General features: G+C 21.0%; 4 protein-coding genes across 4 annotated transcripts; all 4 read left to right on the top strand.

Moving 5' to 3' along the window:
• Positions 1-735: 735 nt before the first annotated feature.
• PY17X_1222300 (inner membrane complex protein 1d, putative) lies at positions 736-1,687 on the top strand (the record flags this gene model as incomplete). Its single annotated transcript, XM_022956785.1, has 2 exons — positions 736-768; positions 977-1,687. The coding sequence occupies 2 exons, from the start codon at positions 736-738 to the stop codon at positions 1,685-1,687; spliced, it is 744 nt and encodes a 247-aa protein (XP_022812635.1).
• A 1,481-nt stretch (positions 1,688-3,168) lies between these two features.
• On the top strand, positions 3,169-5,638 carry PY17X_1222200 (heat shock protein 90, putative; the record flags this gene model as incomplete). Its single annotated transcript, XM_034637627.1, has 2 exons — positions 3,169-4,848; positions 4,871-5,638. The coding sequence occupies 2 exons, from the start codon at positions 3,169-3,171 to the stop codon at positions 5,636-5,638; spliced, it is 2,448 nt and encodes an 815-aa protein (XP_034493570.1).
• Positions 5,639-6,515: 877 nt separating this feature from the next.
• Positions 6,516-7,346, top strand: PY17X_1222100 (elongation factor 1-delta, putative; the record flags this gene model as incomplete). Its single annotated transcript, XM_022956783.1, has 3 exons — positions 6,516-6,643; positions 6,834-6,984; positions 7,152-7,346. 3 exons carry the CDS (start codon positions 6,516-6,518, stop codon positions 7,344-7,346), a joined length of 474 nt encoding a protein of 157 aa, XP_022812633.1.
• A 1,496-nt stretch (positions 7,347-8,842) lies between these two features.
• On the top strand, positions 8,843-17,390 carry PY17X_1222000 (ABC transporter I family member 1, putative; the record flags this gene model as incomplete). The annotated part of the gene is made up of 4 exons (XM_022956782.1): positions 8,843-8,984; positions 9,186-9,288; positions 9,392-17,151; positions 17,284-17,390. The coding sequence occupies 4 exons, from the start codon at positions 8,843-8,845 to the stop codon at positions 17,388-17,390; spliced, it is 8,112 nt and encodes a 2,703-aa protein (XP_022812632.1).
• Between the last annotated feature and the right edge of the window lie 89 nt (positions 17,391-17,479).

Here is a 17,479-nt window from a genome sequence, read left to right as displayed (position 1 = left end):
GCAATGCCCGCATATTTATCATTGTATTTTTTTTGTACACTTGTAAATTTATATACGTTTTTATTTTTAGTTAAACTTCATATACGAAGTAACACACATGTTTATAGCTAAATTCAATAACTTTTATTTGAATAAACATGTATAAAATTAAAATTAATATTATGTTAATTAAACTAGCCAAATTTGCCGAAAAACGCAATTTTTATGGCTATTTTTCTGAACAGTATAGAAAAAAAAAGAAAAAAAAAAGAAAAAAAAAAACTTTCGTTATTTAAGTCAATATATATAGGTATTAAACATTTCCAAAAAACATATATAATATTGAGCTGATAAAAAAATTTTATTCCAAGAATTCAAACATTTGAATAGAATTGTCTATGCCAAATAATGTTATTAATTTTTTTATATTGTTACGAAAGTTTATATGTTTTAATTATAATATGGATATTATTATTAAAAAAAATTACAAATAAAAGGGAGTATATATATATACATACACTTGTAACATATTAATACACACAACGTGTTATGTGTAAACTAAAAAAATAATTTGTCATGTCATTTGTGTGCTTGTGCTACAAATAATTTGAAAATTTACTTTCACATATTAAAAATTATTGGTATTACCAGGAAAAAAGAAAAAATATAAATTATAATATTTTTTCGATATATATGCGTAGGCATACATAAACATTTCTGGTGATTAAAAAACGATTTGTTTTGTTGACAATGGAGATGCTATTACAAGATATTAATGAATACACAAATGTAAGTTATTAAAAAGGAAAATTATCAAAAGATAAAAGCAAAAGATAAAAGCAAAAGATAAAAGCAAAATATAAAAGCAAAAGACAAAAAACGCATAATCTATTTTATATATACATTGCATTTGTTGTATGTTTATTTATTTACCATATTATATATTTATACATTGTTTAATTCATCATATCTTTATTTCCATTTTGCTTGTATGTAGAACGACGAAAATTCCGTGGAAATAAACACAAAGAATGATTTTATTAATCAAGAAAATGAAATGCACGTAAGTGTAATAAAGCCAATCACAAAAAAGGTCATTCACTGTGAAGATACAAAAATAAATGCATTTTATAAGCCAGTGGAATTAGTTGAAGAGGTTAACACTTATGTTAAAAAGGGAGATGAATATCTTGTAAAGTTATATGAAAACATTAAAAAATTATATAAAAACAATAATGAAAGTAAATTAAAAAGTGATATGGGATTGATGAAATATAATGCCCAATATAACATAAATAATAGTGTTAAACAAGATATAAAAAATGACAACGTTCAATTTAATTTATATAAAGAATGCAATAATGATACACCAAAAATAGAAACACTTTTTATACCAAAATTAGAAAAAAATATTGAAGTTGTTAATTGTTTAAAAGAACATATAAATGTTGATTATACTTATTTAGTTCCAAAACCTGTAGTTATACCAGTTGATGTTCCTATACTAAAATTTAGGGATAATTATAAAGTTGTACCAATACGAAAAAAAATTATTCCACGTATAAAATATACTGATGAAGTTATTTATGTAGATTGTTGTATTGAAAAACCTTATATAGTTTATGACGATATTATACTACCAATACCATGTGATGTTCCAATAGAAGAAAATAAATACATTGATAATGCTCCTTTAATATCTGAATAGTAAGTTTTTTACATTGTATCAATGCATATAACTATTTTCTTATAATCATGAAATGATGATAGGAAATTTTGTTCATAAGCAAAAAGTGTATACCTATTTTCTTTTTTTTATCATCAATGATTATTGTGATTATATAAAATGATTGTTAATGTAATAAAATTTGTATTTGTTTTAATTTAAAAATATTTTCATTCATATGTTCATTATTTATATTCCAATTAATTGTCTTACGATGTTGTAACATTGATCAATTGTTATACATATATATGTATATATATATATGTGTGTGCATTTGCATATATAATGCAAAATAATTGTGTTAATATAATTATATACACTAACTATATAATAAGTTAATTTTGTTTTATTCAATTGTAAAACCATTTTTTTGGTTATTATTCTGTATTATCTGTCGTTTGTTTTTTTCGTTTCCTATATTAGTCCATTATTATCATGCATATATTAGGAAAAAAGTAAATTAATAGATGATAAAAGCAAACAAAAAAAAAATGTGAGCTTTCTCATTTAAGTATAAAAGAAAAAAAGCATCTCAAATTTTAGTAATATGACTAATCGTGTAAATACCTGTATATATAAATATGTCTGTTTTATCATTTCTTCATATTTTTAATTCGAACGGCAAATAAATATTTTAAAATAGGAAAATTATTGTATCGATTTATATCGAACAACATATAAAATAAACCGAACAAATAATAATAACACTATTATATGTAATACAAAGATATTTAAAATAATGGAGGAATAAAAATATATGTAACCATATCCATTTGACTAATTTCATTGATACAGTTCTAATGTGAAAAAATGAAATGGGAATATACTATACTATATATATGTTTATATATATATAGCATAAGGATAAAAAAATATTTATAAAAATAGACTTAATGAAAATAATTATAAGCAGTATTAATAAAAAAAATAGAATATAAAAAATTCATGAGAGAAAAAAATGGCTTACCCGCATATGAATATAAAAATATACTTTGTGCTGGCATAGGAATAATTATTTTTTTTAAGATTTTGAGTAATTTTTTTTTTATTTGTTTAATTCTGCATATGTTTACATATATATAATAATAATAATACTAATATGCGCAATGGATTGAAGTTATTTTGATGCTATGAAATTTCGAAAAACGTTGATTTTTTATAAAGATAAAAAACAAACAAACAAACAATCTATATATACAAATGTAATAGTAATAATAATATATATACCACATTTGAGGTAAATCATAATATGTTGAAAAAAAAAAATCAAATAAAACCAAATAATAAAAATAGAGAAAAAACATAAATGAATAAAAGTCAAAAAAAACAAGAAAAAAAAGGACAATTAACTTGTTGATGTATTTTGCTATAACACTTGTAACATATTATATATCCGCACATACATATGTATGTAATTTCCTGTATTTATAAAACAAACATTTTTAATTATGTAATGAATAGAGATGACAGTAAATTCAGAAAATGAAATATCAAATTCGGAAAAAGAGGATAACGAAATATCAGTAAAAAGTAATGAAAATGGTGAGGGAAGTGCTGATAACAATGAAAATGATGATAAAAGCGAAAAAAAATATTTTGAAAAAAAACATAAAGAACTTAAAGAAAAATTAAAAATGCTAAAGGTTAATAGCAACAGTATGAGCAATAATAGTGTAGATAATAATGACAACAATAATGATAATGAAAAATGTGATTCAGATAAAAAGGAAGAAAATTCATCCACATCCAAAGGGGAAATGACGCCAGAAAGAAAAGAGAAGGAGAAAAAATATATAGAACTTAAAAAAAAATTAGATCTTTTAAAATTAAAAAATAAATTAGAAAAATTAAAAAGGGAAAACGAAGTAGATAATTATGAAAAACAACAAAAAAAAGACGAATATAACCATAGTAGAGATAGTAATAGTAGTGATTATACAAAACAAACAAAATACAAAAAAAAAAGACGAAGTAACACAAATGAAAATAGTGATGACTATTATGAAAAAAATAAATATGATAATAATAGAAGAAGGCATGAAAAATATCGAAAAACAGCGATGAGAGCTTCATATGGTTCATCATCTATAAGTAATGATAGAATGTTAAATAAAAAAAGAAGGGAAAACTCATCAAGTAATAATTATTTCAGGAAAAAAGACAAACCCCATAGAAAAAGAACCCGTAGTCAAAGCAGCTCATGTAGTCATAGAAACAGAAAATGGATAAAAGATAAACGAAGAAGAAGCATATACAGTAATAGTAGTGAAGAAAACAAATGGAGAATGCGGGAAGTTAGTAGAGATAGAAAAAATAGAAGGAAAAATTATGATGATATCAAAGGGTATGATAATCGCCCAAGTTATAATAAATACAAACGTTCCGAATCACGATATTATAGTAGCGACAGTGATATTCACAAAAATAAAAGAAATTATATTTCTAGAGAAGATAAAAAACGTGATTTATATGATGATAGAAATTCAAATTATAAAAGAGGAGAAATGAGTAGTCATAAATATTTATATAATAAAAAAACTGGAGAAAAAATTGAAAAAAAATATTATCGTGTTATTCTCGGACAGTATGCAGATAAAGATAGTTGGAATAATTATACTAATTGGTTAAAAAAAAAAAATGATTACAGATTTAATTTGCCTTTTGATCAACACAAAATATATAGACAATCTCAGTCTCTATCTCCAACAACATGGGAAAATATTTTGGAAAATTCCGCAAGTAAAGATAGCGATCAAAATGATAAAAAAAACAAAAATAAAGTTAAGCATACTGTATCAAGTGAGAGCATAGAACAACCTATTGATAAAAATGAAAAAAAACAAAAAAAATCAAAAGATGATAAAAAAAAGGAGAAAAAAAAAAAAAAAAAATATAGTTCCGAAACGGAACATTCCAAACTTGATCATTCCGAATTGAGCTCATATAGTGAATATTCTTCTAAAAAGAAAGATAAAAAAGAAAAAAAAAAAAAAAAAAAAAAAAATACCGAATTGACATACAGTGATTATGAAAAAATGGACAAAAAATATAAAAGTAAAAAAAGTGTAGAAGAATATAGTAGTTCTATTGACGAAGAGTACAAAAAGGAAAAAAAACACGATAAAAAAAAAAAAAAAAAAAAAAAAAAGAGAAAGAGAACATAGTGAATCGAAAAGCAAAAAATATGAGAAGCATAAAAAGGATAAAAATAAAAAAAATAAACGTAAAAAAAAGTATGACGATTCAGATGAAGATATAAGAAAATCAAATACAACCTCAGCCACATCCTTGTCTTTTCTATGTGAAGGATATGACTCACTAAATGAAAAATTGTACAAACGAGATTCTTCTAATTCTATTGAAAAAGATAAGGACATGAAAAAAAAAATAAAAAAAAAAAATAATAAAGAAGAAGAAAAAGAAGAAGAAGAAGAACATAAGAAAAATAAAGAAAATAATAAACAAAGTGAACAGTTTGGAAAAGAAGAGTTTAAAGATGACGAAAATGAAAATGAAGCAACAGATGATGATACAGATAGTGTAGGACCAAAACCTCTTGATATAAATGTAAAATTAGCAAATAAACAAATGGATTATGGTGGTGCTATGATGCCAGGAGAAGGTCAAGCAATAGCACAATTTATTCAAAAAGGTAAAAGAATACCAAGACGTGGTGAAGTGGGATTATCTGCTGAAGCTATAGAAAATTTTGAAAATCTTGGATATGTTATGAGTGGGTCAAGGCATAAACGAATGAATGCAATACGTATAAGAAAAGAAAACCAAGTTTATAGTGCCGAAGAGCAAAGAGCCTTAGCTATGTTTAATTATGAGGAAAGGGCAAATAGGGAAAATGCATTAATAACAGATTTAAAGGAAATTTTAAGAAAACAAAATGAAACTATATTAAATGACGAAAAAAATGATACCTAAATTGAATAAATCAAAAAAAAAAAATTACTGCCATTTTTTTGTAGTATATATATACATGTGCAACTAATACTTGGGGGAAAATTTGTTATAACCCCTTTTTCAAAGTGTCGTAATAAAATGAAGGAAAACAAAATGAAGGAAAATAAAATGAAAAAAATAAAATGAAAAAAATAAAATAAAAGGATCCTTCAGGCAAGGATTAACCTAATAATAATGTAGAAACGAATTTCAATGCGTGCTTATGTAGAGAGTATGCACATATGTATAATACATATGTATATATATTATTCATCCATTTAAAAAGAACGAAAAATAAAAGCAAAAGCAATAGCAATAGCAATAGCAATAGCAAAAACAAAAACAAAAATAAAGAACCGTGAAATCTGCATATCATCATGATAGCATGCATAATGATTATTAAGTTAAAAAAAAAAAAAAAAAAAAAAAAAACGAAAAGCAAACATATATTTTTTTTTTATATATGCATAGAGTGAGGGAAAAAATTAACTCGTGGTTTTAAGTTTACCCGTTTTTTTCTTTGTTTAGTGTATGTATCATTTTTTATATAATATTTTTTATTAAAAGAATAAATTGTGAATATGCTTATATTAACATGTTTGTTACTTTTTATTAGCATTTTTATAAGGCAAATATAAGAACAATAATAATAATAATAATTATTATTATTATTTATGATATATTATATTTATATAACCTGCTTATAAAAATTATTAACTTTATTTTTTCATAAAAATTTAATTTAAAAAAATTTAATGTTACACAAAATATATCAACAATTATTTTATAATTAAAATTATCTTGAATTAATATATTTAACTAGTATAAAATAATATATCTATATTTTTTATTAAAAAAAATGGCAAATACATATGACGAATTATATGTACCTTTAAGTTATTATATTTTGCACAATGATGGAAATATAGATAATTCTGGAACTAGCCAAGGTGCCAAAAAAGCAAACAAAAAAAAAGAAGTTGGAAAGTAAGAATGAAATAACTAAAATAATGAATAGAAAAAAAAATGTTAATTATTTATAATTTAAATAGGGAAATTTTCCATTCTACATATTATCCACATATATATTGAAAATGAATTAACATAAAACGAATAAACTAGTTTACAAACATATTTGATATTATATGTGTGAATTTTTTTATTAAAATTATAATAGATCATCTTTAATTATTGATATAAAACCTTATGGAGAAGATACAAACTTAGATGAAGTATTAAAGCTTGTAAAAGAAATTGAGATGGAAGGGTTAACTTGGGGAAAGGCCCATAAAAAAACCCCATTTGCTTTTGGACTTTTTAAATTACAAGTAAGCTATATTTAGCTTCGTTCGCATCATTTTTTGCATCTTTTCGCTTTTCTTTGTTTGGCTCACATGCTTTATTTTCCTTTTTCGCATCCTTTTTCGCATCATTTTTTGCATCTTCTCGCTTTCCTTTGTTTGGTTCGACATGTTTTATTTTCCTTTTTTCAAAGGTTTCTTGTATTATTGTTGACGATTTAGTTAACACAGATGAGCTTATTGAATTAATTGAAAATGTTGGATTGAGTGATGAGGATTGTAAAAAAAGAAAAGAGTTACAAGAACAAATGAATGAGGACGAAGATGTTGAAGACACAATTGAGGGGCTTGTACAATCAGCCGAAATTATATCATTTAATAAATTATAATTTATTCAAAATATTTTATATTCATTTTTATTTTCCAGACATATTAAGAAATGAGATACACTATAAGCATATATTCTCGTTGAAATAGATTTAATATATTTTTACATATATTAATTTTAATTTATTATATATGCACAAATATGTGCAATATACATGTAAACATATTTTGAATATATGTATATGAAAATGTAATAATAAATGTTATTAAAAAAAAAAAAAAACTATTTAGAACTTTTTTTCCTTTTTCTAGAACAAGACATATATATATTTTTATTTCCCTTTTTATTGAATAGTTGTTTAAATGGCTAAAGTATAAAAAATGTAATATACGAAAAAAAATTCCTAAAAAGTTGTTATATTTAAAAAATTTCCATTTATTTTTTTAATAAAAAAAAAAATAGTAGGTACAGATATATTATATATAAATATTAAAATGCTTTAATTAATATTTTTTATAAGGAAACGATAATTATATTAAAAATTCTGATTATTTTTTATATGTTAAAATGTTTATTCAAATATAATAAAAAATAATGGTATTTTCCTCACTAAATATATAAAATTATATTTCAACATTTCGTATCCCCTTTTTTGCCCTTTAATTCCAAGAACAACTTGGAGTGTCATGCAATTGGAAATCTACAAATCTATAAATCTATAAATCTATATTATATATATATATATATATATATATATATATATAGAAAAAAACTATAAAAGAAAAAATTAAAAAGATCAAAAAAATCAAAAAAAATAAATAATAATGAAAATACTAGTCGTTCTATAAGTTTTTTTAATTTTTTATTGGAAATTTAGTGTAGCTCAAAAAATAATGGCTCTTTTAAGAAAAACAATACTACTTTTTTTGGGAAATTAAAAATATAAAAATACACTATAATATAAATATTATTTTTTTAAAACATGGAAAAATTATTTATATAAGTATTTCTCAATTTTTTTTAATTTTCTCCTTTTCATTAATTTAAAAAAATAACAAATAAAAAAGAAAAAGAATACGAAAAAAGAGGAGACCTTATTACATGTTGAACTAAACTATTTATTTATTACTCCTCCATTTTTTCTCTAATTTATTGACTTTATTTTATCATTTTTAACACAAAAAAAAAAAAAATTATTTTATATTTTAACTTTCCTTATTATTGTTGTTATATAGTTTGTAAGAAAAGATCATTCTACGAAAAAACAAAAAAATATGTTTTAATTTTCTACGATTTTTTATTATATTTTTAATATTTAATTAAAAACTATTTTATTTAGTAATTAAAATTTAGATATGATATATTTTTAGTCATGATTTCTTTAACGTGATTTTATGTTTTTCTTTTTTTTAATCCCGATTTTGTAAAAACATAAATTAAATAATGTTTTTTTCTTACAATCCCTAATTTTTTAAATAGAGCTGATTTTGCTATATAGGGAAAATATATTTGTTAATAAAATTAATTATATTTTTAAAATAAACTCGATATAACATAATGAAAATTCGTAAACTATATGGCTTAATAAAGAAGACGTATTATGAAAAAAAAAAAAATCCCATTCTTTATTTCTTTTTTTTGTTAATACCCTTTTCTTTAATACTTTTCCACTTGTTCTTGAGGAACTTGAGTGAGAAATGTAAGTTATAAAAATAAAAAAGAATAAAAAAGAATAAAAATAAAATAAAAAAAAATAAAACATGTTAGATATTGATTATTAAAACATGTTATGACTCTATATTTTAAGCATGTACATATATGTGCGCGTTGTATTTAAAGTCTTATTGATTATATATGTGTGCATAATTCAATACATATATATTTTTTTTTTCCTATACAGACTCGTTTGAATTAGCTAACCTTTTTTCGGAAAATGACAAAATAGATTTAAACGATACCATAAGGCAATATGTATTGTTTATGAGCAATGATTTGTGCTCAAAGTAAGTTTGACCAAAATGTATAATAAAAATATATAAATTTTGTTTATGTTTTTATAATAATTTATTTATATTCTTTCCTATTTTTTCCTATTTTTTAATTTAGAGAAATAAATAATACTATATATGTGAATCATATATGCCTTACACCTCCCTCCAAAATTATAAACGATTTTTTAAAATATGCGAATGAAAATGATATGAATATTTTTCGAATATATAATAGTGAAAAAGAATGTGAACAAAATTTTAAATATGCAATATTTCTTAATGAAAATGATGTAAAGGGTTTGGGGAAAAATCAGGAAAAAAATAACACCAAATTAAGTTACCAATCTATTGAATTTAATAATCAAATATTAAATAATTATAAAAACAAAATAAAAGACAATTATAAACATGACAATAATGAACTTACTATTGATGATTTATATAAAAATATATATTCAGATAAAGAATATGAAAAATTATTAAAATTAAAAATAGACCAGCATACATTAAATACGATTAAAAAAACGAAATTATATAAAAAATTTATAAAAAATATTAAAAGTATAAAAAGTGAAAGTCAGTATAAAGAATTTGTAAATGATAAAAAAAATATTTTATTTTTTTTTAATTTTGTGAAAAATGATGTTATAGAAACGAATTATTCATGTGGACTATTAGGTATCGAAAATCTTAAATATGAGTCAAAAAAGGATGATAAAAAAAGGAAATCAAAATTGTTTTTTTCGAATTTGGTTGGAAAGTATTTAAATAATTTATCATATCACAAAAAAATAGACCATAAAAAAATAGACCATATTAAACAATCCGAGGACCATTATTCTAGTAACTTTCAAAACATAACAAACTTGCCAATAACATCAAAATTAAATTCAAAAAATTATGAACAAAGAAATAATTTCAGATTGTATAAACCTAATAATGGGAACATAAAGAATGTTAATAATGTTTCAATAATTCCTGAAAATTTAGATTTCCAAAATGATGATCCTATATCAAATATAAGCTACAAAATAAGAGTAGGAGATTATGCATTATTAAATTCAAATGAAAAAATATTTTTTAATGATATTAATATAAACTTAAAACAAAATTTTATAAATTTTAACACTGTTGATGATTTATCATTTAACATATATTTTAACGAATGGTATTATAATAGTTTTTTTATAGCTCTTGAATATCATTTTAATTATTTTCTTTTAAAATATAATATGTTTAAAAATAATGGAAATGAAGAATTTGTAAATTATATTAACAAAATTAATGATAAAAATATTGTACACTCAAATGAAGAACCTAATGATGATACAAAATATGTTACAAACTTTTCGCTCGAAAATTTTTATTCTTATAAAATGCCTGTGAAAAATTTAAAGATTAATGCATTTGATGCTTTAGAAAAGAATATATTTCGAATTATTATCTTTTTATGTATTTGTTTATTTATAATAAATATTTGTTTTGATATAAATAAAGAACGAAAGATAAATATGGAGAATTTTTTGTTTTGCATAAAAGTAAATAAATATTATTATTATTTCTCATGGTTATTATTTTATTTTATAGTATTATTTTTTTATAATATAATATTTACATATATAATATATTTTTATATATTTAAAAAATTAATAAATTATTTTATTTTATTTTATTATATATATATGTTTATAATTAATAGTTTATTAGTTACAGTTATATGTGTACATTTTTCATATAATAGTGCAATTAATTATATAGCTTCATTTTTGTTATTTTTTATTTTTTCTACATTTCGTTTGATTATTCATTCTGGGGCAAAAAAAATATTGATATCATTAGTTTTATTAATTCCCCATTCTTCATTTTGTTTAGCATTAGATTTTATTTTTATATTAATTAAAAATGATATCAAAATAATGTTAAATGAAATGTACATAACGATAGAAGATATATGTTTGATGGATCTTGTTATATACCCATTTATTTCGTTTATTATTTTAGTATCTATTTTAACATTTATTATATATATCAAGAGCAAAGATACAATAAATTTCAGTTTTAAGATTATCCCATTAACAGAAAAGACAAATATTTATCACAAAAATTATAACACCACCATTATCGAAGAAACTAAAACAGAAAATAAAGATAACCATGATTCTATATACAATTTAGAATTTGATTCAAGAGATAGAAATATAAAAAATAAATCTATAAACAAAAAACACAAATTTATAAAAACTGCTTATAATAATAATAATGATGATGAAGTAATTGCAAATAATAAGTGTTGTTTATTTATTAAAAATGTAAACAAATTTTATGGAAAAAAACAAGCATTAAAAAATATTTCTTTAACATTGAGAAGCAATCGAATTTTTGTTTTATTGGGAGAAAATGGATCTGGAAAATCTACTCTTATAAATATAATCACAAAGATGATAAATAAAGATAGTGGAGAAATTTATTTTGTTAAAAATGATTTTAAACTAAGAAAAGACACACTGGAAAAAAATCAACATGAAAAAAATCGAAATAAAAAAGAACTAGAAGTTAGTTTTTGCAGTCAAAATGTAATATTATATGATAATTTAACCTTTTATGAAACTATTAGAATATTTTTATTATATTATAATAAAGATGTTAATAAATATTTAAAAAAGAAAAGAACATTAAAAATGTTAAACGGTTTAGATTTATCTAAATATTTAAATGATAAAATCGAAAATTTAATAGATGAAATAAAAAAAAAAATATCAATATTTATATGTTTTCTTGTAAAAAGAGATATATATATTTTGGATGAGCCTTTTATAGCTTTAGACATAAAAACAAAAACTAAGTTATTCAAATTTTTTGATAAAATAAAAAAAAATAATATTATTTTAATATGTACTCACGATATTTATGAAGCTAATAAATTCGCAGATGATATAGCTATTATTAAAAGTGGTGAAATTCTATTTAATGGTGGAAAACGTTATTTTCAAAATATAATAAATTATAAATTTATTCTTAATGTTAGATTTAATTATCCTTCATATGATAATAATAATAATAATAATGATGATAAATATGATCATATTTCAACAAATGAAAAAAATGTTATTTTATCTATTTCAAAAGAAATTAACAAAAGCAATGAAAATTCTAAACCCTTATTAACACATGAAGATGGTATATTGTTTAATAAAAAATTAAAAAATAAATCAAAAAATACAATTTTTGATATAATTAATGGGGATATAAAAAATGATGAAAATAGTATAGAATCAATAAAAAACAGTTTTATAAAATATATAAAAAGTTCAAGAGAATATAATAAAAATTGTTATATATTTTTTAATAGAAATTATATTTATTGTACCTATAAAATAAACGAATTAGATAAACTAAAAAATGTGATATCAATATTAAACAAACTAAAAAATGTATTACATTATGAATTAAAAACTATAGATATATATTATACATATATATATATATATACCTATAATGAAAAAATTAAATTATTAAAAACTATTCAAGATAAAGATGTTAAGAAATTAATTAAAATGGATCCACTTTTTTATATATTTTATTATAATACCCAATATTTTAATAATATAAAAAACCAATTAATTATGGAAAGTACCAAAAAAGGAAATAAAACGATTACCGATTTTGGATACATAAATGATATGATTCAAGGGAAAATAACAGAAAATAATAATACGAATATAAAACCCGGTTTTAATAAAGAAAAGAATGTTAATTTTGTGAATGATGATAAATTAAATAAAAGCTCAGGTAGCCAATTAGAGAAAGAACAACATACAGAGCATAACCCATATTACAATCAAAACAAAGACCAAAATAAAGACCAAAATAAAGGCCAAAATAAAAGTTATAATGCATATACAGAAAATAATGCCAAATCCGACGCCAATAAATTAAATTTGGAAAATTCAGGAAAATATAATAATTCAAAGAGTTATAAAATAATAAAAAAAATACAAAATTTTTTTTCAGTATATATTACACCTTCTATATTTTTAAAATTGAAGAAAGATTTATCAGAAATTAATTTTTATTGGTATAAATTTCTTGTCCCACTTTTATTATTATCATGTGGTTTACTTATAATTAAATGTGTATCCCTTTTTGGAAAAGTTCAATACATCAAATTAGATAATTCAACAATTTCTTCTAGCCATTTAAAAGAAAGTATAATAAATTATGGGATTATATATAAGTTGAAAATAAATGACAGTGACGAATATATATATAACATTCCAGAAATAGATAAATATGAATATAAAAAAAAAATGATGATCGGGCCATTCAAAAAATATTTCAACCTTTATAAAGAAAATAAAAATAAGAATTATGTAAAAAGTAAGTCTATAATTTATGATAGTCCAAGTCATATTGACAATTCTGACAAAGCTGATAATGCTGACAATTCTGACAAAGCTGATAATGCTGACAATTCTGACAAAGCTGATAATGCTGACAATTCTGACAATCCTGGTAATGCTGACGATGATATAGGGAAGGATCTGTTCGATTATTATAATAATACAATTTTTAGTCTTTTTAAAAAATATTCTTTAAAAGAAAATATAAACTATATATATGCTTACATTGATGAAGATAATTTATATGATAGCATAAGTGATTATTTGGAATTGAGATCAAAATTAAATAATGATTTATCTTTAGGAAGTTATGTTTTTATAATTAACGAAACTCAAACTATTGATGAGAATAATAATGTTTATAGTAATATAGAAATGGAGATAAATTTATTTCATAATTATACATCTATTCATGCCTATCCATATTACACTAATTTAGTTTTTAACGTTTTATATGATTTTCAAAATATAGTAAATAACAGAAATAGTCAAAAAGAAAAGGTTATTAATAATATCGAAATAAATAACAACATTCATGAAATGAAAGAGAATGGAAAAAATAATAAAAATTATTATGAGAAAATAGACATAAAAAGAACTGATATAAAAAATGAACCATTCAGAATAAAATACCATGAATATTTTATTAGAGATTTTTATATAAATATGTATGTATTTTTATCATTAATAATATTTTTTTGCGTATTTTTTGAGAGATTAAAAAATGAAATTGAGAATAGGAAAATTTTTACCAATTTTAATGTGAATAAATTTATACATTATTTTCAAATAATATTATTAGATTATTTTTATTTTATATTATATATAATATTTTTATTTATAGTATTATATATATTTGAATGTACAGAATTTTTATATCCCTCCTTTTTCTTTTTTCTTATGATGTTTGGCTTTAATACATTTTTATCTATAAGTTTATTTTCATCATTATATTTAAATAGTTATATTATTTTTTTGTTTGTTAATTTTATATTATGTGCAATAATTAGTATAGGTATATATGTTATAGTTCTTTTATCATATGCATATAATAATATATTTTTAGTTAAATTATCTCATATGTTTGTGTGCATATTTAGGATACTAGATTCATTTTGTTTAGCCCATGCCCTAAACATTAGAAGTTTGTGTTTAAATTTAAAGAGAGATTTGAAGACTATTGATAACGATACAATTATTAACACTCATTTCACTACCGACCATTGGAATTCTAATAAATATAATCAAAATACAAATTTTTTCCAAAAAATATTTCATAATAATGTTTTTGATCACACATCTAATGATACAACTCAAACTATTCCAGATACCTGTTCAGATAAAAATTCATTTTTTAACGAAAGATGGGATTTTATATTTATATTTATTAACTGCTCTATATACTTTTTAATATTATTTTATAAATTATATAGATTAAGATATTTCCAAAAAAAAAAGAAAATAGCAAACCAAAAATTCAAGTCTACATTTGAAGGCAAATATACATTTTTATTGAACAATTTTAATTTGCTCAACAAAAAGTATAAAAGTAAAAAAATGAACAAAATGAATGACAAAAAAATGGATGACAAAATGAATGAGCATAATGCCACCGAATTAAAAACATTAGAAGACAAGCATAATAAACGTTCCCAAATTTTTACAGACTTTTCGAGAAATGATAAAGAAAAAATATATACAATTAGCAAATATGAAAACCCTGAAATTTTAGATAATACCAATTCACAAAAAAAATTAGAAAAAAAAAATAATTTGTTAAAAGAAAACTTAAAAAAACGACAAAATGATTTACAACTAACTGAAGTAGAAAATATAGATAAAAAATCGTTACAAAATAATGTTAAATATATATTGAAAAATATAAATATAAAAATAAAACCCTATAATATATATACATTTTCTTCAATATATAACAACGATTTAAATGTACTTTATTTATTCAAATATTTTTTCCTTAATAATATGAATAATAGTTATGTATATGAAAATGGCACAGAAAATAATAGAGGATGTTTTATTAGTAAAATGTTTACTAGCAAAAATAAAAAGAAAAAAATATTTGATATATTTTCAGAGAAAGCACAAACAAAAAGTGAAAATGAATGTAAATTATTATTAATGCCAAATATGACAATATATGAACATTTTAATCTAATTTTCAAATATAAAAAATTAAATTTAACAGACATCGAATTATTATATATTATTTATACACTTATGTTATTAGTAAACTTAAAATGTGATGTACATATAAAATGTAATCAACTTAGTGGAGGTATGAAGAAAAAGGTTATTTTAATGATAAATTTATTAATAAATGATGATATTATTTTATTATATAAATTAAATGATAATATTGATTTTTGTTCTCAAATTTATATAAATATTATTTTAAAAAATATACTTGAAATGAACTCAATGCTCAATTATACCCAAAATGACGATATTGCTAGTAGTATGGATTATAGTGTAATAGATATGAATCAGAAAAAAACAAAAAAAAATAAAAATGGAAAGCGTGACATTACAAAAGAAATTGGAAATGATTATATTTCAAACAAAACAAACCGTAGTGATGATGATGATAATAATAATAAGAAGAAGAATGGAGGAACAAATAGTGTAATACAAACAAGAAGCGAACAAAATTTAGAATGTTCAATATCATCAAATGTAAATAGTATAAATCACAATATTATTAACAGTTTTATAAAAGAAAATATTTTAAAACTTCAATTTTCTGCAACGAATTATATAGTTTATACTCACATATATACAGATATGTTATATTATGATTATTTATATTTATTTAATAAAAATCAAATTGCTTATAAAAATAATGTAAAAAGTATAATTAATAATTTTGAAAAATATTATTTATTTCAAATAAAATTAAAAGGAATACATACAAGCAAGATCTATGAATATATAGAAGCATTTTTTTTAGAAAATAATAATGCATTTAATAAATTTATAAAAGTAGTGAACACATTTAACAAAAAAAAAAACATAAATTGCAATCATATAGAACCTCATTCGATTTTGAACTTCCTTGAAAAGTATGCAAATAAGGGTATGCTAAATTTTAATAAACTTTGCTATATTTTTAAAACAAAAAAAAGAAAGAGTGAACAAAAATATGTTTACCATAATGATATAAATACACCAAGTGATAGAAATAAAGCTTTGATAAAATACTCAAAAATTTATAAAACTTTGATTAAATTGATTGATAATAATTTTTCTTATGTTCATGTATATTTAAACAGAAATAAATATATATCTGTTTTTGAATTATTTAAATTTGCATTATGTCGAATAGCATATAAAGATATGCGAAAGTTTTTCATGAAATACAAAAATATCAAAATTCTGTCCTCTGAAATCATCAAATCAGACCAATATAACTTTGTGATTAAAATATTAGAAAATGCCCAAACGTTTAAACTATTAGGTATGTATATTGGATGTACATATTTTTTCGACGCATGCACATATATGATAAATACATCCCTTATTCATCTAATTTGTATGTCTTATATATACAACTATTTTCATTTTTTTTTTTTTTTTTTCATCTTTGCAGAAATAAACGAGAAGCTCAAATTTACAGACAACGAATTCCAAGTGAGCCATGTCAATCTCGACAATCTCAGTGCAAATGATATTTTCCTATTGATTTTGAAGACGTGAATTTTTTATTTAAATTATTTTTTTTATAAAATAAACTTCGAAAAACATGGAAAAATAATAACCCCAAAATAACAAATATAACACACATA

Source organism: Plasmodium yoelii (genome assembly GCF_900002385.2).
Source record: "Plasmodium yoelii strain 17X genome assembly, chromosome: 12".
In the NCBI taxonomy this organism is placed as follows: Eukaryota; Apicomplexa; class Aconoidasida; order Haemosporida; family Plasmodiidae; genus Plasmodium; species Plasmodium yoelii.
Note: the sequence above shows the minus strand (reverse complement) of the source record. Positions and strands in the feature narration are given on the sequence as shown.